Source organism: Zosterops lateralis (assembly GCF_965231275.1).
Source record: "Zosterops lateralis genome assembly, chromosome: 6".
In the NCBI taxonomy this organism is placed as follows: domain Eukaryota; kingdom Metazoa; phylum Chordata; class Aves; order Passeriformes; family Zosteropidae; genus Zosterops; species Zosterops lateralis.
The window spans coordinates 9864178-9884663 of record NC_139761.1 but is presented as its reverse complement, the minus strand read 5'-3'; the positions used below and the strand labels follow the sequence as shown (position 1 = coordinate 9884663).

Below are 20486 nucleotides of genomic sequence, written 5' to 3'. Positions count from 1 at the left end.
TATCACAGAAAAACCACTCTGAGTGGCAAACAACAAAAAATTAATACTGAAATAACTAAAGAAAACTATTTTTAAAAGAAATTTGGTTAACAAATAGGAATCACGATGCAGAATTACCTCTCCCCCAGAATATCCACTCAATTATTTTGCTCTAAGGTACATAACACAGCACACAGAAAAGTTACTCTATTTTAGTATAGTACTAAACTGCAGGCTTTTGCCATTTGGTCCATTTAGTTTCTGTTGATTATTTTAGCCTGCTGTATTGGAAAGAAAAGTTGTGTGTCTCTCAATCTTTGGATACAAAAAACAGAGAAATTACATTCTTCAGCATAAAAGCAAATTTTTGAGAAACCTGTGTATTTCTTTTTTGGTTAGGGTTTTTTTTTCTTTTCTTTTTTTTTTTTTTTTTTTTTTTTTGGTTAAGCACATGTATTTTATTACTTTCATTCATGCAAAAACTCTGAATTAATGTCATTCCAGATGAGGATTTAACCATAAAATTTAAATGGTCAATTTATCAGAGTACAGAACAAAGGAAAAAAAGCTTAATCTACATAATATCTTGCTACTGGACTCTACTCAGTTAGTCAAATTACACTAACCTTACACATTTGCATTCTTAGAGATGCAGGCATAATAATTCGTTCAGAAAAACTAAAAGACACATTTAAAATAGAACAGATCTGATAACTATACTTACTCATTTTTACATAAGAGGCTCAAACACTTAAAAAACTACATATATCTGCCAGAGAACACAGACACTAAATTGTTTAAACAAACTACAAGTAACCACTGCAGACTCGACAGTAATACTAAAGAAAAATTATTAATATCATTACAATATCAAATCCTTATCTTTCCTAAAAATATAAGTGCAAATCACAAGTTGCAATTCAAACATGTAGAGAGCTTGAAATGAGTAAAATAATTCAGGTGTATAACACTATTAACATCCTGTGTTAGCCACATAATGTCCCAATAGAGATTGGAATTTTAATTAGGGGATTTTTATTTTTTTTTAGTGAAGGAAGTTAAATTCAATGGGGTTGTATCTCTGAAAGAGCAGGAAGAATCCTCCAACAAACATTCTGTCATTGCCAAATTGTGCCTTAGGCACTGTACTCAATTAAGTCAATTTTGGCAAGTAGATTTGCAAAGCAATCACCTGTATAATCACAAACAAAATCTATTCACACTCCGAAGGTATGCAGCCTTCAATCAACACCTCATAGTATATTATGAACAAACATATTATTCTTGTAGCAATAGGCACAGAAGATCTGCCCAAAGTCCCCCACCTCCACACCAATGCTTTAGTTTTTGAGCAGAATACGTATTTCCCAAATTTGATACTCATTCTCAGGACTCTATAGGGCAACTGTCACCTATTGTATTATCTTAGCTTGACATATACTACAGCAGAATTAGATATATACCTGAAAAATCCAGTTTGCAAAGATTACAAAGGTACTAAGCTGCCAGTAAAGAGTTCCTATATCTACATATGACGGTGCAAGTTAGCAGTGTCATAAAGGCACTTGTCTCTCACAGACAGTACTGTCTTCTCCAATCAGTCTAAAATAGATCTTAAAAATATTTATTGTAACATCCAAAATTGTTTTTACTCCTTAAAGTGGTGCAAATCATCATCTACAGAACAATAATTCATTAGTTCATCCTGAAAGAGCTGAGTGCAAATTATCCATAATTGAATATATCTTTATATGCATCTATATTCTTTATATGTACCTATATATACTCAAATCATTTTAATGCCATGCTCTCAAAAATGCCAAAAAACATGCTATAGTAGAAATGTGATTGGCACTAGCAGCCACAAATAAAAAAGAAGGTGCATACAACAGTACAAGCAAGCTTACTTACGAAGCTACTGAAACAATTAAGTGAATGAGTTGCAAAGAAAGACATTTGCCCACAAGTCTTTCCAAGACATGCTTGAAGCCACACCTGACCATGTAGCACACACTTACATCATTAGGGACATCTTTATAGCTGGCTACCTAATTTTACAAAAATAATTCCAAAATGCACATTTCACTTCAAAGTGAACTCTGTTTCTGTTTTCGCCAAGTGTGAAAACCAGAATGCAACAGCAGAGTTTAAAAAGACACCTAAGCAGCCACTAAATAAAGTTCAGTGCAGTTTTCAAGGGTTTATGGCTGACAGTTTGAAATCCTCAAAATCCCCTTTATCTGTTTGGTATAAATGGACAGATTTTCCTCTCCAAGTCTCAGTACCTTAAAGCAATAACTTGAAAGAATTTCCACCAACAAAAGACCTGGTTTTCCAAATCAAAGGGCTCAGGTATTACAAAAATTGACATAATTGGCTTTGCCTATGTAAATGCTAATTTGCAGCTGGCATTATAGCTCCATTACCAAGAAATCTAGATGGTATGATGGATGGAATAAATCAAGTACAATCCAAAAGCCAGCAGGCTTTTTGCCCTTAGTACTTTATGTCGTAACAGCACATTAACAATACATCCAGACTGCTGTGAAGTTGCTGGATGGAGCCTCATGCCTGAATACTAATTTTCATGTCCAGTCTCCTTAAACAGTTTTGCCAGTACTGCACCATAAGGAAGTTCTGTGTCTTTGAAAAACCTGCATTCACTGAACATTGCACAAGGCTATTGAAACAAAACAAGAAAGAAAAAAAGAAAAGAAAAAAAAAAAAACAAACAAACTATTTGCTCAAGTATTAAGCTATTCCTTCAAAGAATTGCACTTCTTTGCTTATAGCAATGACCAGAATTGCTGATGGTGTACTGACAGTTGCCATGGCAAGTGGGTGACTGCGTGGGATAGCAGACATATAGCCAAGTCAACTGCTTATGCAATCTCCATGATTTCAGCAAGCACAGAACACTTTATTATGTGCTTCCAATGATCTTCATAAAGTGCCAAAGGGAAAAATGTTGTTCTGTGTCAGGCCACGGCTGTTTTAATATTCCCATTCATCTGTTTTCATGTCCAGATAGTAAAGAATATTCTGTGCAAGCTTTACTGCCTGCTTCCTGGCAGCCTTGCACCGCTGATCACCTTGTGGATCAACAGCATCCAGGGCTAGAAGTTGTTTTGTAAGAAGTTCTTCCAGTCTCATGTAATTTTTATCTGTTCTGTTCCCATCGAATGAAATCACCTCTTGCTGAATTTGAGACAAGTTTCCAAGTACAGTCCAAACTGCTTTATGAGACTGATGTTCAGCAGCAGTTTGCTCTGGATACATTTGCCTTTTTTCCAGTGCTTCCTTCAAATCAATATATGTTATAAGAGTCTGAACTTCAATTACTGCTCTTCTCCTGGCCTCTCTAATACAGGGATTTTTTCCTGGACTCACTTCATCTAGTTGGGCAATTAGTCCCTGCAGCTCTGCTTTGGATCCCAGATACAAATCAGAAGCATTCTCTGTTTTTAAAAGTAAAGAATTAACTTCCTTCATCTTCTTACGGATCTCTTCTATTTTCAGAATGGACTGATTTTGTGCCAAATCGTAAGCATGAGTAGAATTTGCTTCTTCATCCAAGTCTAGGTATTTCTGCAATTTATTGATCTCTTCTACTACTTCCTTTCTGTAATTTCTGATTTCCGTGCGACCGCAGACATCTAAAGCATCCAAATCAGCAATGAGGCCTGTGAGCACACAGGACAGATGCCTGCAGGTATCATTACTGTTCACTCCCATCAGGAGCGCAATCAGAGTTCCTCTGGCTTTGTTCACATCACACATTACAGAGTTAATTTTGGAGACAGAAGGATGTGCATCATTAGAGAGTGGCAGGGACAGCTGTTGCTTTATGCCACTCTCTATAATCTCCTGAACAGCACAGATCTTTGTCAGAGTGCGGTATCTCGCTTTGCGTAGGGAAACTTTCCCTCCAGTTTTCACCTGGGTAAGCCTCAGCACAATGTCCTGAATTCCTTCTTCGAATTCATCACTTATACAGTTTCCTCCCTTGTAAAAAGATGTGATCTCGCGTTCCACAAGTGACTGCGCCTCCTTGAACAAAGCCTCTATTTCCAGTCTGCGCGGATGGTTTGCATTTTGTTCCAGTTCCTTCAGCAGCCTCTCAGTTTCCTGGGCAGCTCGCTTTCTGGCTTGCTGAATATCCCCCTTCCCTTCGGTGTCTACAGAATCGATTTCAAAAAGCTGTTTCGTAAGGATTCTTTCCAGTTTCTTGTAATCTCTGTCAGTAGACACGCCGCTGAAGACAGCCACTTGCTGTTCAATCTCTTTGACTTCTTTCTGTATTTCATGTAACCGTTTTATGGATGGGTGTTGGTTACCCATATCCATTCCTCTTCCCTCGTCCAGCTCCAGATGAACTACGAGGAAACGAAAACAAGACTTTCTTAAGTGCTACGCAGGCACATGTTTCAACTTCTGCTTTCTGAAGCACTTCAGCCTTACAGCTATTTTCAATATCTTCACCAATACGAGTCAACCACTTACTGATATTCCACAGCCCTTTAATTTTTTACACCTTTCTCCCGGTCGGGCCGCAGGGGCGATGGTTTATTTGCCACACGCCCAGCTCTGGGCTGTTCCCCCCCTGCCTTCCTCACCTGCTCTGCGGCCGAAGCCGCCGCAGAACAAACACGGCACCCGCAGCTCGGGGGAGAACCCTGAGGGGGGCGAACAGCGGCCGAACCCGACCGCGCTCGGGCGCCACACACAACCCCGGGCCGAGCTCCTTCCCCGCACGTACCTCGCTCCCCCTCACCGCCGGCCGCCCCCTGCCCCTCCATGGCCGCCGCCTCCCGCCTCCCCCGCGGCGGGGCCCGGCGCAGCGCCGAGAGGAAACGACACCGGGGCCGCCGCCGAGGCACCTGCGGGAGGCCCGTCCCCACCGGCCCCGCAGCGAACTCGCGCGGCGCCGCCGACCCGCCTCAGTCGCTCACTCGCTCACTCACTCACCCGCCGCCCGGCGAGGACCCGCTGCCCGGCCCGGCCCGGCGCTTCGCTGCGCCACGGGCCGAGCGCCGCGAACCGCCCGAGCCCCGCCCGGCCCGGCCCGGCCGCGCAGAGGGAGGCGGAGGCCGAGGCGGGCCCGGCCCGGCCCCGACCCCGACCCGGCCCCGCCCCGCCCGCAGCGGCAGCGCCGTAAAGCGCCGGGCCATGGCGGCCGCGCGGGCGCTGCGGGCCGGGGGCTGCCGCCGCCTCCTCATCCTCTCCTCCTCTACCTCCTTCTCCACCTCCTCCGGCGGCGGCCGTGCGGCTGAGCGGACGGACAGTGCGGTAAACCCGGGCGGGGGCCGCAGATCCCGCGGGGGAGGCCTCGGTGGGCGCCCGCCCCCGCGGAGCCCCGGGCGGGGAGCGCCCCCGGTAACGCCGGTGCAGCGGGGCCGGCCCGGAGCGAACCGCGTTCCCCGCGGCCTCCGGGGTTTGATGCGTTTGTGGAGCTCCCCCGTGTTTGTTTTTGGGGAGGCGCTGAGGTCCGGGCTGTTGGTAACGCCGATCCCGGCCGGGGCAGGCACAGGCCTGTGTGGGCACATGGATGCGGGAGTAACGCCGGGCTGAGGAAAACTTAGAATCATGGAATTATAAAATACGCTGAGTTTCAAGGGACCCACAAGGATCACTGAAATCCGATTCCTGGCTTTGCACAGAGCAGCCCTAAGAATTGAGAGAGTTGTCCCGAAGCTCCTTGAGCTTGTCGCGCCTGGGGCCGTGACGCCATCCCCGGGGAGCCTCTCACCCCATCACCCTCTGGGTGAAGAGCCTTTGATATCCGGCCTCATCTTCCCTTCCTGACACAGCTTCAGCTGTTCCCTCGGGTGCTGCCATTGGTCACCAGAGGGCAGAGATCAGCGCAATAAAAAACTTGCACTCTTGCTAATTCTCTGCACGAAACGTTTTAACAGAGTATCAGTGATAGGAAAATGAAAAAAAAAAAAAAAAAAAAAAAAAAAAAAAAAAAAAATTATTTTAAAAAATACCTCATGATTTATGTCCATGGCAAAAGAGTTAGAGGTATCCTCTCTGTAGTGTATTTGTAAGTAAAAGTGAATTGTAAGTTGTTTCTGGTCACAGTAAATAAACGTGCTTTATTTCTGATCTTGCTGTGCTTGCACGCTTCAAGGTTCCAGGGAATTCCTGGCGTTTGGTAATTCACTGCAGTGCAGATAACGCTCCGTGTCTGTGTTCCAGGGCCCGAGGTTCCGTCCCCCCGCGCACTCGCGCAGTGACTGGATCGGGCCGCCGGACCCGGACTCGAACCTGCGGCCCATCATCTTCTACGCGCCCCCCGGGGAGTCGGCGCTGGAGCGGCGCCTGCGGGAGGCGCGCCAGGAGGCGCAGGCCAGCAACCAGCGCTTCTGGGCACGGCACAACCGCGCCTTCCGCCAGGTGAGCCCGGCCTCCCGCTCCTCCTCCTCCTGCTGCTGCTGCTGCTGCTCAGCGCCTGCCTGTCCACACCCCAGGGCCTGCTGTTAATGTGCTCAGTTCTGCCTGCTGTTAATAGGCACGGAGTAAATTACGCTGTTGTCATTCATTTCTTTAGATGATGCACGAAACTAAAAATCCCACCTTTTATTGCTGCCTAGTGGCATAGAGTATTTGACTTTTTCCTGCACTGAAAGTATAAAGTTGTAGCTGCCCTATGTGCAAGATCTGTCTGTGACCAGAGCAGCTGTTGAAAATTATTTCCTGGCTGGTTTTTCTCTTGTCGTAAGTGAGAGAAATTTGGTGTAATTACCAAGACTAAATGAGGTTAAATGATACGTCCCATTTCACTGGCAGCCTATCCCAGCATGGCTAAAGTGAGTTTGTCTCCTTTCCTGATTTTAGCATCTCCCAACCAATGTGGCATTTTTGGAAGAACAGTAATAGTTCAGTAATTCACCATTGTTTATGAGGTTGAACATCATATCCTCTCAAAACTTGCAAAGATCCCAGAAAAAATGAACCTTTTTTTTTAATGCCACAGAACTGTTTTTTAAGTCTGCAAAACTCACACACAAATGATTATTGTGCTTCCATCTAAATAACTTTAATTTTTTAGGCTGCATGTTTTTTTCCTATGCTCAAAATCTCAGTTATACAGTACAGCACATTTCCATAGTTTGTTTTATAAGTAGAAAGTTTGAATCCTGTCAAACAACACTGAAGTTTGGCTGTATCTTTACTCCATAAATCAGTTTTATAAGTATCAGTATGACAGTTGCATCAATTAATTGATGCATGCAGGTAGCAGGATCTAAGTGACCAGTTTAACTAATTCACTGGATTAAAAGTGTTTAGTTTCCAAGTATAACAAGTATTGCTAGTTATTTCAAAGAGTGTTGGACATTACATTGCTATGTAATTAAAAACAGTGGTTAACTTCAAGGACTGACTACATCCCATTCTAATGTGGAAAAACATGTTTTAGGAAAAAGAAGAATTTATTTATTCAAGACTGAAAGCCAAGGGTCTGGAAGTGAGAGATGAATCAGGTTAGTGGGATCTTTGTTAAAAGTTCAGGATGCATTCTGAATTCTGTTTAATGTTGAATTTTGTTAGTTTATGCTCTTTGTGTTCTGTCACAAGTAAATCTTAGGGATAGAATTTAGAAGTGTTTTCTGGAATGTGATAAAAAAAGAGATGAGGAGCTTTTCAGAGATGTGCATGTGAGGGTCAGATCATCTATTGCACTGTTCTCCCTCTGTTTACTTCCCCACAGCCAGAGGGAAAGTAATATAAGTAATAGCCCAGTAATATAATAATCATGTAGCTTAGGGAGGAAGGGAGTTTTTACTTTCACACCTCCTAACCCAGTGAGCTGGCTGAGATAAACATACAGAGCATTTGCCTCAAGTGCATGTTACGGTTGCATGGATGAATTCACAGTCTTTGGCTTCAGGTCCATGGTGTGTCCAATGATTACAATATTTTTCCTTGAGGGAGAGGAAGACATCTTCTGGGGAGATGGCAGCTGCTATCTGCCTGTCTCTGCCTGAGCACAGTTGCTGTAAAATAGTTGTCTCTCTAATTCATTGTGTGAAAATGAAAACAAAATGCCTTCATAATAAAAGTGAATTGGGCATTGTAGTATGAGGCTGAACACTTTGTTCACAGAATAATGATCTGTTTGAGTTTACTGAAGCATCTGCTCTGACGTTCTGTATGTCACAGGCCATTATTTTTCTTTTCTGTTTGTATCCTGGTGCTCAGTGTGTGTTTGAGAAGTAATTTTAATTAAGATCTATGTTGATTCAAAAACATTTCTTTTATATTGCTGTTTTGGTTTTTTGTGGGTTTTGTGGTTTTGTTTTGGTTTTTTTTCTTTCCTTTTTTTTTTCTTTTTTTCTTTTTTTTTCTTTTATACTCTAGAAGTAAAAGAGAGTGACCACAGACTTTCATTAAAAATAAATTTATATCAACTGCATGCCTTTGGTCAGCAATTCTATAATACAGCTGTGAGTGTTTGTAAAAATGAAAATATACAGGAACAGTTGGAACAAAACGTACTTTTCTATGTAATAAAGCAGTTTTGCTGATACCAAAGAAACCAGTTAACTACAGGTTAATTTGAAGGCTAGCAGCCTTCAAATGGTTTTAGAGTTATTTATCCCATAGTATGTTAATACATTATGGTATATTAGTTTTTAAAATAATGATAGATAGAACCAATCAATAATTTACATTTCTGTGATCAATCTCAAGAGCCTTAAAATGCATTTTGGAAGAGTAACAAGTTGAATATTGCAGTTCCCTCTCCCTCATCATATCCATGTTCCCTGGGGCATTGAAATTTGACTTTCATTTTAGGGACACTTTGTGCCAGAAGGTTTGTGTAGGAATTGTCTGGTAGAGTTGAGAATATTTGCTGGTTCTCAGGATTAGACATCTGTGCTGTAGCCACAGGTTTTCCTGTTCTTCCTTTCATGTTTTGGTTATGAGTGACATATTCAAAATCATTTTTTGTATTTGCTTCTTCTCAAAATAATTGCCTGCTAGACTGTTTGGAAGTCTGACATCTCAGAACATAATCTTTTTGCCTGAAGTTACTTGAAATTTATCAACAATAATAGGAAAAGAATTACATCTGAAAATACCATGTCCATTGTGAATAGTGTTCTTTTGATATTTATGGACTTGCTTTAGGGGGGAAATTAAGTTACTAAGTGCTCTTATTGGTTTAGGATTCAGCCCTGTGAGAAATTATTTTATTCAAAGGATAGATACTCCTAGATCTGTGCACATTTTCATAGGGGTTCACTGGTTCCCTAAATAGTCTAAGAGCTGATAAACTTCATCACTTTTACAAATAATAGGGGTTGAAGAACTATGCCAGCTTTGAGATGATCAGTATTTTTAATCTGCTGTGCTCTCTAGATAAGTTTTAAAAAGTTGAAAGATAAAGGCATATTAACTTGTTCAGGGTTACACAGAAAGCTTGTAGGAGCAGGGAGTTAGACCTAGCATCTGAACCCAGTGTTTTGATCCAGAGAATTGCCTTGACTTTGTTACACCAAAACCTATTTTCAGGTCACAAAGCAACACTGAATGCGGAAGAAATGGCTGACTTTTACAAGGACTTTCTAAGTAAAAATTTAAAAAAGCATTTGCAGTATAACAGGTATGTAGAAGGTATTTATGTTGGCCATTATACATTACAGTCTAAGTGAGAGGTGTAAGATCACATTTAAAATCTGAACATTTTTTCTGTATTTGGTAAAATAGCACAAACCCCTGTAATTTTGGAAATTTTTTTATGCTGGTTTTAGCATTTGACAGAAATTTGCATTATCATTTGAGTTCTGCTGCTGCTTATTGTTGTTTTAGTGGAAAGATAAGCTCAAGTCTGAGGTTTAAAGAGACAAGATCAGGCACATTTTGTTAGCTTAGGGCACGGGTCTTTTCATGCTGCTAATTGAAACTGATAAATATGCAAATAAACCACTTGAAAGTTCTGTATAACAGATTCTAGCTGACTTTTAAATAAGGACAAGTAAATGTGAATTATCTCAAAGGAAAATCTTTTAATGGGAGTAATATTTAATAATCTTTGGTCTATTATTTTGCAAGTGTCTAGTGAAAAAGTGATCAGCTTTTGAGTTTGGCGAGGCATAAATTGATCACCTGACTCGTCCTGGGTAGAATCTCAGCTACAGTTTGGTAAACCCACATCCAACTCCTCACAGCATCTCCTGCATTGTTTCAGTGTTATTGTGTGTACAACAGCTCAATAAAATGGATTAGGGATCTTAAAAGGGTGAAAAATGACTTACAAACACACATTCCACTGCAAGTAGCTGTGCACACTTGAAAAAGAGCTAGAAATGAGGGAAGAATGGGAAGGTGGAGAAAGACAGCACTTAATCCAGGAATAGTGACCACTGAATGTGAAAGCACAACTGCAGGTCCCTCCCTGTACTGGATTGGGAGATTGTTGGGCTCAAAAGTATCAAGTGTGACTGGGTTCCTAATGGCAAAATGCTAGTGAGAATTCTGCCATCACTGTAACTGATCTGTAACAAATAGTGGCTTAAGTTTCTTTGTGTCTGTCATGCAAAACCATAAAAGACCACCCTGTAAGAACAATTTAACAAATATTTAAATATGCACATCTTATCTTGCCCATGGAGGGGCAGGGGGGAACCTCACCATGATCCAAAGTAACAGCATGAAAAGATGCAAAGTAAGAAATTGTTTTTAGTGAAAGGATTGTCAATACATTGCCTATAACTGATAAGTGGGAATGCAAGTAGTTCATCTTAGAACTGGTTACCAGTTGCCATTATGGCAGTGACCTTAGGATACTGTCCCATCTTCAGGGTAAGATAATTCAGGCTTTGTGCTTAAACATGACCTTCCTTGCTGCTGACTTGTAAAATCAGATTGTGTCAGCTGCATTGTGTAGTTTCAAAGTGGAACTGCACAAAACAGCAGAGCTTTTTACAGGCACTCTGATTTTGAGGGGTCATATTTATAAAAATCTGTTTATGCATTTAGCTGTATGTTCTTTTGCAGTATTGCCAGCTGGCCTGAAAACTGGCAGCTGAAGTGTTGCAACTTCTAAAATGTAGTTAAAATTGAAGCAATGACTGTGCATAGATGCTTTGAATATTTAGTTGAGGGTACTTAAACTGGAAATACAATTTAGTTTTGAAAAAAAAAATTAAAGAAGTATATAGGAAATTAAATGTGAAAGGGGAAAAGAAACAGTTGCAATGTTAGCATGATATTTTTATTTAACATGACATTTGAAGGGGTAGCTCAGTGCTGCCTGTCAGTGTGAATTTGGCCGCTGTCCTCACTGAGAGGTTGGTATCTCATGCTTATGTTAGATCTGTGACTGCAAGGTTTGCCCCAGACATCTCAAGAGAAGACCTAAATTCCCAGTGTTCTAGTTCAAGAATTCTACTTGCTATCCTATTGCTTCTTGTGAGCATTTTACAACATGGGAGTGAGATCCTTGTTAGAAACTAGAAAAAATTTTGACATTATTTTAATTTGTAACAGGGGCAAGAACTTGAAGCAAGTTTTCAGAGGTTAAAAAGGGCTGATGCAGACCATACTGTGAATAATTTGAATTGGTTCCAGAAGCCATGCATGAGTCACAAAAATTAAGTTATTTAAAGATATAAAAACTAACTTTGACAATATTAAAGGCATTATCTTTAAAAGATATTGCAGTAGAAAGATAATGTGGGTAAAGAAAATGGGTTATACAATTAGCCTTTGAAGTGTGATTTTATTTTTTTTTTCTACCCTTGTATGAGACCAACTTTGCCTTTTTCAACACAGGCATCTTCATCCACACACAAACAAATCTTAGCTGAAGCTCAGCACTGGTAGGAAGTTAGTCCAGATAGCTTGGTGATCAGCTTTACTTCTGATACATGAGACATAGTTTTACTATTTTATCTCACCTGATTTCAAATACAGGAGCAAGCCTGTAATCCACATGTGATCTGTTCATGAATGTGGATATACACATAGAATTTTTCATAGGTTATTTAACTCTTATTAGGCAGGAAAAGCGTTACCACAAAGAACAGAAAATGCAGGTCATCACTGAAATGTCATTTGTCAATGCCAAAGGATATTTTAATATAATTGTCTATCTTTTTCCTGTTCTTGGTCTGTGTGCTGATGATTTTCTTGGCTTTGGAATCCTAGAGATTGGTATAAACGTAATTTTAGGATCACATTCCTCATGGGACAAGTAGCACTGGTGAGAGCTCTGAGGTGGCTTCGTTGGAGGAAGAAAAATGTAGAACAGTAATCACAGCTTCATGAAGAATGCAACATTATATGCTATAAACTTATGGTTTATAATAATGTTCAAAATCAGAATGGTTGATGCAATAATTACTTGAATTTGTTTGTTAAAACTATGTAAATAAAAGTCAACACTGCTTAATTTATAAGCAGTATGTAGATTTTCTTTACTCTTTATTTCAAGAATATCTAAAATATTTCTCCACCAAAATACAACCTAAAAAACTGTTCTTTGTTCATGTCAGATGGAATTGGTAATGACTGTCCTGTTTCTACTATAGAGTTATGGCTGGTAAATAATGTGAGATTCAGTGTGCTCTACCTGAACTCTGGTCTCAATGATGTCTCCACTAACTATATTAGTATAAAAGGACAAAAATGCCTCATTTTGCAGCAATTGCCTGTCTGGGGCAGTAGCTATCCATAAGTAATACAAAATGTGTGAAGGAACACGTTTGATTTGTAAGTATATATACAATCATTTTAGAATAATCCTCTCTTCAGTGTGATTATTTGCTATTTTTAATAAAGATTTAAGTATGATTTCATATAAAGTGCTAATGCAATAGGATCTTCTTAGGTTTTTGTTTAATTAAGAGAAATGGGACAAGAGCTCCTCTGATCCATGATTGTTAAATGTTTTAGTTGCTGAGCAATTTAACAAATGTGCTGCCCATCATTTAATCTTGGTGGAAGACAAAACTGGTAACTCCTGTATGGAGAACAACATTACTACAAGTATGCACTGCTTTCCTGAGGTTGTTTCTGTGGCCTCCAGGTAGGTAACATCAATTGGAAGAAGCTTGGTTCAAGTGAAGTCCTAAAATGTTATGCCATGTATTTTTAATTTAAAAGAAGTCTGACTCCTCACTGTCTTCTCTCTGTCCATATATACAGTTAAATTATTTTTTTATCCAGTACCTACTAAGAGGGTTCTGTTAGAAAGAATGTATGGTGTCAGATGAAGTGTTTTCCTAAAGCTGTGCTATAGGGAAGGTTCTGCTTTTGGAAACATGATCTCAGTAGCCATTGACCTGTTTATCATATTTAAACATGACATGATTTATTCAGAGACTTTTTCAACTGGAGCAAAAAGGGCTTTGTCCCCATCAGCTTAATAATTTCTTTGCAAAATGAAATAAATGTTACTGATACAGCAACAGATCACAGCGTTTCATACAACTGTGGTATTATATTGGGGCTGAAGTGGCAACTGAATAGTGATTTTAAGTGTTTTTAGTAAGTGAAAACAATCATTAATGATATTTGCTGAGATAATAACAAATACTTTGAAAATATTTGTGAATATTACACTGCATCAGTACTGTAAAGCGTATATATTTATTTAAAAATTATAAAATGCCATGTTTAGGAAAATAAATTTTTGAAATAGACTGCTGTGGGTGTGTAATATAATTCTTCAGAGCTTTACAGTAAATCATACATTACAGTATGTAAGCTTTGACCACAATGTGAATGCACACTTTAATAGGTAGTTCTAATATAAAACAATAATTGGATAATACAAGAAAATATCCCAGAGCCCCAGTGGACTGGTGGTTAATGGCCATATGTTCTCACAGCCTGTGTATAACATCCCTAAGGTAGTTTCAGATATGCTTTAAATGGGTAGAGGTCAATCAAAAGCATTTTCATTTTCTGAGCTGCTCACTTCCATTAACACAGACATTTTTGTGTCTGCCTGCTGAACCAGATCAGGAAATTGATTCGCTACTCAAACTAATCCAAGGAAAAAACTGTTCGATGTCAGACGAGTTAATGTGCCTCATCATGCAGATACGTGTTGTTTGGCATGGGGGAGCTGTGGGAATTCAAATGGAAGCTTTGGATTGTGCTTCTGTAAATTCACAGTTAAAACTGTTTTCTGAACATGTAATTTTAGTGTTGGTCCCCCAAAACCAATATCAGCATACAATGGATCATGCCAGGATTAAGCTGTGAGCTGCTTTGTCTTTTAAACACCCCCAGGGACAGTGACTCAACCACCTCCCTAAACAGCCTGTTCGGCTGCCTGACAACCCTTCTGGTGAAGAAATTTTTCCTAATATCTCATCTAAACTTCCCCTGGCACAACTTGCAGCCGTTTCCTCTCATCCTGTTGCTTGTGACTTGGGAGAAGAGACCGACTCTCAGCTCTCTACAACTTCCTTTGGGGTGGTTGTAGAGAGCAGTAACACTCCAGCACCTTCCTGGACTGAGAGGCCCAGAACTGGACACAGCACCTGGGGTGTGGCCTTACAGGGTTGAGGGGAATGAATGGTCACTGTCCTGGTTCTGCTCACCACACTATTCCTGACAGAGGCCAAGATGCCACTGGCCTTGCCCACCTGGGCACACTCTTGCCTCATGTTCAGACACTATTGATGAAACTTCTGCTTGTCCTTGTTGACCCTCACACCACTGGCCTTGGCCCATCAATCCAGCCTGTCCAGAGCCCTCCTGCCCTCCAGCAGATCATACTCCTGCCCAGCTTGGTGTCTTCTGCAGACTGAGGGTGTCCTCAATTCCCTCATCCTGGTCATTGATAAAGATATTAAACAGAACTGGCCCCAACTCTGCTCCCTAGGGAACGCTACTCATGACTAATGGATGCTAAATGGATGCAGCACCGTTCACCAGCCATCCAGACGGTTTTCAACAGTGAAGAGTGCACCTGTCCAAGCCATGAGCAGCCAGTTTCTCCAGCAAAATACTGTGGAAAATAATGTTAAAGCTTTACTGAAGTTAGAAGGCAACATCCACAGCCTTTCCCTCATCCTCTCCACAGGTCATCTTGTCAGAGAAGGAGATGGGGTCAGTCAAGCAGGACCTTCCATGAGATCATTCTGAGGCACTTCTGTGGTTTCTAACACATCAATATCCCTTATGTCACTGCTGCCACATGGATTTCCATCTCCTGTCTCCATTGAGACAGCAGATGAAAGGACCTCCCCAGCACACCATCCCTCAGACACTGGCATGTTGCCCCCAGGCTATCTCCAGGCCTGGTTTTATCTTTTTCCCCCTTCAAATTCATTAGGATTCTGTGTGGAGCGCTGAGCGCCTTCATCTAAAGCCTATTGAGGGAGTGAGGTATTTATCTGTTAGGTAAGTGTTGAGGTCTGATTTAAAATATCTAATAGAACCACTATGAAAAGATGTTATTAAAATAATCCATCTGAAATTTTGAATCTCATTACTAAAACCCACATGCATTTACTGAGATAATTACATTTTCTGAACAGCCAAAAGCTGTATCATTTTCACCAGTGTTGCATTACTTTTGTTGGTTTTTTTCCTTGACTCAGAGCAATTGCAATAACACCAGCTGCTTTTAGATATTATTGATCATAAAACCTTTATACATCAAAGGAAAGCCAAGGAGATGCCAAAGACTACTAAAAATAATTTTTTTATGTATACAAAAGCCTGCTACAGTAACTGAAGCTAATGAAATAGATCAAAGAGTGACTTTTCTGTGCACATTTTCTGAGTATAGGAAAAAATACAGGGGAGTGTTCTTATCATTTAAGTACTTAGCTAATCCTGTCAGAAGGAACAGTATTTCATATTCAGTAGTGTCAGCATATACCTTTTTAGTCTCTCTCATGCACTCAGTAAGTCCACAATAAAGCAATAGTATTTTGGTAATATTCGAATAGTTTTAGTTTGCATTGACTTGGGGTGGTTTTGTTTTGAAAATTGGTTTGGAGTTTTGCTATTCACTGAATTTCTCTATTGGAGCAATCATTTCGATAGAATATGAGAGGAGTAAGAGGAAGTGTCAAATGGGAATTAAGCTGCAGACTGACTAAAGGCTGGGTTAAAGTGATTGCAGCATCTTTACATATGATTAATAAAGACCTGTACTTCTTAAAAAAAGAAGAGCTGTTCTCAATTTCAGTATGATATTTAAAAGCAATGATAGCAGCTAAGGAGGAGACAGTTTCTATGTTTAACTGAACATCTATGTTTAACTGAACATTCTTAGGGATAATATTAAAATCTAGTTCAACCTCAGATCCACTATTTACAAACTAACCCTTCCTGGCCCCATTTCAAGTGGACTGCCCTGCTTGCAATTTTTAGCTTCCACTGTCACTAAGCAAGATTGGTACCCTACAGGGTAATCAGATTTAGCCAAACAAGAACTTAATTTACATCCTGTGCAGAGCCCACAGGCCAATCTTTTGCATAAAGACTGGAAGATTGAAATGTTTTCATGAAAGGATAATATATGCCTGGAACTGTAATATGCACGAATAACATTTTCATACTAAAAATTATCGCTGTAAACTGATTCACAGAATAATAAACCCATAATTGAATGTTCAAGTTCATTTCTCAAAAAAATATTAGTAAGGGAAACACACTCACTTTATTTCTTAACAGTTTATGTCTTCAGAAGAGTTTATAAGTGCATAGAATGTAATCATCTTGAAGTACATACTCATTAGTATTCATAATTATATAAATCACTTCTCTGTTCCTTGGCTTTGCATTCATTAATGGATTAAGATTTACCCAAGTATTGTGAGATCTGCTTGACTAATACTTTCAAGCAGCAGATGCTGTGGAAGTGCAAGAGTAGTACATTTGGCTAGAAATAGTAAAGGCAAAAAAATACATGATCCTTTTTCAAGTGTGATCTTACTCAGAAGTGTTATTGTGTAGTGACTTACTTACAGTCAGAATCAGTTTTAGAAGCTCTGAAGACATGGTCCATTTTATACATTGGTTTGTGTTTGTGGCTTGTGGTTCAACCCAAATACCCATTAAATTGAGTTTCTCATATTTTGCAGGGAAAGGCACAGTGATTTTGCTTGCTGGTGTACGCAGGTTCTCATCCTTAGGATGGTCCCAGGTGTGTTGTGACCAGGGCCTGAGACAGCAGGAGGCAGCAGAAATGTCTTTATTCATCTCCTGAGGTTGCCAGGAGGCAATTAGCACCAGCCTAAGCCCAGAGAAGCCCTGAAGCTACTGTGATGGACCATGTCTGGCATGAGTTTCCAGCAGCCCCCTGCCAGTCAAGGTTTTCTGGCATTCAGCAGTGCTCTGTTCACACCGCTGCCTCCAAAGAGCCCACTGATATGATTCAGCTGCAGACTTGGCTGTGATACTTCCATCAGCTGAGCCAAAACACATTAACAGGCAAAACACAAGTTTCAGAATCATAAGAAATTCAGGTCACTATTCATATCTCATTGTAAAAGAACTTCCTGTTGACATATTGTAAGAAATCCTTGCCATGGAAAAATTCTCATATGATGATCGGGGTGTAGCATACATTGGCTGTTTTTAAAGGGTTCCAGAAAAGCTACAGACTTTAATTTTCTGGAATGACTTGAATAATTAAAAGTCTAAATTCTTGGGAGAGAGCAGAGGGGGTATGTGTTGTTTTGCAAAACAGACTTTGTAGTCAAGGCTATTTAAGAAGACAAAATCCATGAATTTCAAATTTCAAAAGAGCCTGACTGCCTTGATTGCTTTCCAAGTGATTGTATTATCCTGGCGTGTCATATAGAAAATAGCTGGTATGACACAGCATAAATATTGTGCAACAAACCAAGTCTAGTCAGTTCTGACCTTAGCAGCTCTGATAAATAATTAGGAGAATACAGTTCTTTGTTCAAAATTGTATAAGAATGGAAGACAAAATGGAAACTAAATTCCAATGAATATGTAAAAAAAAAAGTCTTCTGAATTTATCAATCTTCTTTTCACATTTACCAAAATAGCATTTCACTTTTACTGTCATGTCTGGAAAACCTCCAGCTTCCTCAGGCCTCATGAAAAATTCCACCATGGATAACAGAACAAAATACTAAGCTGACATATGAGTAAATAGCCACAGGTGCCAATTTGTGCTAAGGAAGAATTCCAGCTCACTTCAAAGAAAAAGAATCAGTTCTGCCATAGGATATTATAGAGCAACTTGAATTGACAAGAGATGCTCAAAATTAATTCATTTGCTGCCTCTCCCCTGGTGCTGCTTCTGCTGCGGGGAAAAAAAAGGGAAAAAAGGAAATTCAACCTGAGGGCTTGCTGGGCATGTCTAAGTTACCGTGGTATCTCAGCCATAAATCTGAGTACCACTGGACTGAGTTTAACAGGCTGGTGCTGGGACAGTGTGGCTGAAGAGCTGCCACTGTGCAGAGCACTTTTCCATCTCAGGAAGATTTTTCTCAGGCTTTTAAATCATGAGGTTCACAGTTTCTCTAAAAGCAGCACAGCTGCTTATTACTTACTGACTTGAGTCTATAATTTATAGATATTATCAAACAGCCACTTAGCACTCAATGTTCAGTTTCATATGTAATTAGCAATGTCATTTCAGCTTTTAGTGCTACTGTATGTTTCCATGTAAATTAGAAAAACAATGTCACTTGTTTACAATATGAACTTTGGTTTTGGGCACTACCCAACAGAATTCATAACAAAAATACAAAAAGATAGAAAAGAAGTGAAATTAATGAAAAAGATGGTAACACAGCATTCCAGCTTCCTTTGGCTGGAAAATGAGTGGGATGGGAAATGACAAACGTGCAAACCATGTTTAAAGGAATTTAGAGTGCTTTCTGCATTGGTGCACAATAAACCTGGCAGCACTATTTTACAGTTATGTAGTTAATTACAAGGATGTGGGGCACGTTAAACTGCTGCCCACAACGGAACCATTTACAGGGTGGATTTCTGGTCAGTGTTATACACTGGGGAAGGAAGATAGTGTTATTCATCAGCCGAATCTGTGTGAGTCATGGCAGCTTTCAAACATATGGTGATGGTGTACTTTGTGGCCCTTCAGCATGTAATATGAAGTGTAACTCTGTGTAGGCAGTACATTTCACTTTCATGGGTAATTTATATTTATCAGTTGTTCCCAGCTTCCTCTTAGTGTTTACTGAGGCATATGTCAGTTCCTGTTTACAGCTACATTATCTTCAATAGGTAGACTTTGATAGAAAACTGTGCTATATATGTCTTTGAAACAATTTCAATACATTCAACAATTTCAATATATTTCAATTTCAGCTTTCATTAAAAATAATTATTTTAGATATTAAGGAATAATCTTATCTTAAAATACACAGATTCAAAATCTAAAGTACTACATATGGCATGTTTCAGGAATTCCCCAGAACTTTCCCAGGAAGCTGTAGTTAATTGGTGTGGCAGAGTGAACTGCTCTCTGTTATCAAAACATCTCAAACAGTCCAGGTGTTTTAGGTGATAATGGTGTCATAGAGAACCATGGCAGTATGGATTTTTTCCTTCAAAGAAATTACTACAAGCTCTACTCTGTGAATTTTCCTATGCCCAGCTGGCCACCAAAGTCAAAGGCCAAGGAGTCCTGCTTTAAATTTCTATTTATAATTGTCCTCTTGATGCCTTAAGTTTTAGCTTTCATATTTTCCAGATTCTGTACTGCATTAGTATGTAACTCTGAACTTCATATAAAGTGTTAGCAAGTTCTCTTCACAATTTAGTTAGACAAAACAATCTTTTTCCAGCCCAAGAACCAAGGACACCATTGCAGCTTCAGGCCCAAAAAGTACAAACAGCAGGTAAATGAGGAGAGCAATCTGGGAGGATGGGACTGCATAACCTGAAGCTGTAATAGGACAAGTAACCCCAATATGTAAATGAACCAAAACTTATAAAAGTGTGAAAACATCATCTGTCATCCATCTTGGGTGTAGCCTCAGCCAGGCTCTTGTAGTGCCCAAGCTGTGTCTTTTGAAGGCCTTTTTAATAAATACCTACTTTATTCATTTAACACTGTCTAGCCTCTGTTCTAGCTATCCTCTCAAGGCATCACTCTAAAGTAAAATTGTAGCCTCAGAATATCTGTAATGACCTACATACCAATGAGGTAACTGCCTTCTTAGCCAGTTGCTGCATAAATTACCTAAATTACCTAAATTGAATCCAGTCTTTTTGGCACGAGGAAAACCTTCAGAACACAATGTGATTCAGCGGTGTCTGCCAAACTTGTCAAACTAATAGCATCCCCTCACTGTTTTTTTTTATACCTATACTGGTCAATAAAAAAATATACTCAGATGTAGGAGGAATTGCTTTCTTCAAAAATAGACACCTACAACGCTACTTTCTAAGGCCTCCTTTCACATCCCCTAAATATAGGGGGTACACTAAATGTGGGTAGGCTAGGTTAGAGATGGGTCCCATGGAGGTCTTGGGCAGAACTATCACAAGAAAGGCAGGTCCTTGAGGTTGTCCAAATC

General features: G+C 40.0%; 2 protein-coding genes across 2 annotated transcripts; one reads left to right on the top strand and one right to left on the bottom strand.

The window, feature by feature from the left end:
* Positions 1-362: 362 nt before the first annotated feature.
* BAG5 (BAG cochaperone 5) lies at positions 363-5039 on the bottom strand. Its single transcript, XM_083863273.1, has 2 exons — positions 4948-5039; positions 363-4355 (listed from the first exon to the last, which is right to left on the bottom strand). The coding sequence occupies exon 2, from the start codon at positions 4324-4326 to the stop codon at positions 2974-2976; it is 1353 nt and encodes a 450-aa protein (XP_083719399.1). The 5' UTR covers positions 4327-4355; positions 4948-5039; the 3' UTR covers positions 363-2973.
* Positions 5040-5127: 88 nt separating this feature from the next.
* Positions 5128-12399, top strand: COA8 (cytochrome c oxidase assembly factor 8). The gene is made up of 5 exons (XM_083863275.1): positions 5128-5268; positions 6181-6378; positions 7403-7466; positions 9502-9592; positions 12139-12399. The coding sequence occupies exons 1-5, from the start codon at positions 5149-5151 to the stop codon at positions 12242-12244; spliced, it is 579 nt and encodes a 192-aa protein (XP_083719401.1). The 5' UTR covers positions 5128-5148; the 3' UTR covers positions 12245-12399.
* Positions 12400-20486: the final 8087 nt, after the last annotated feature.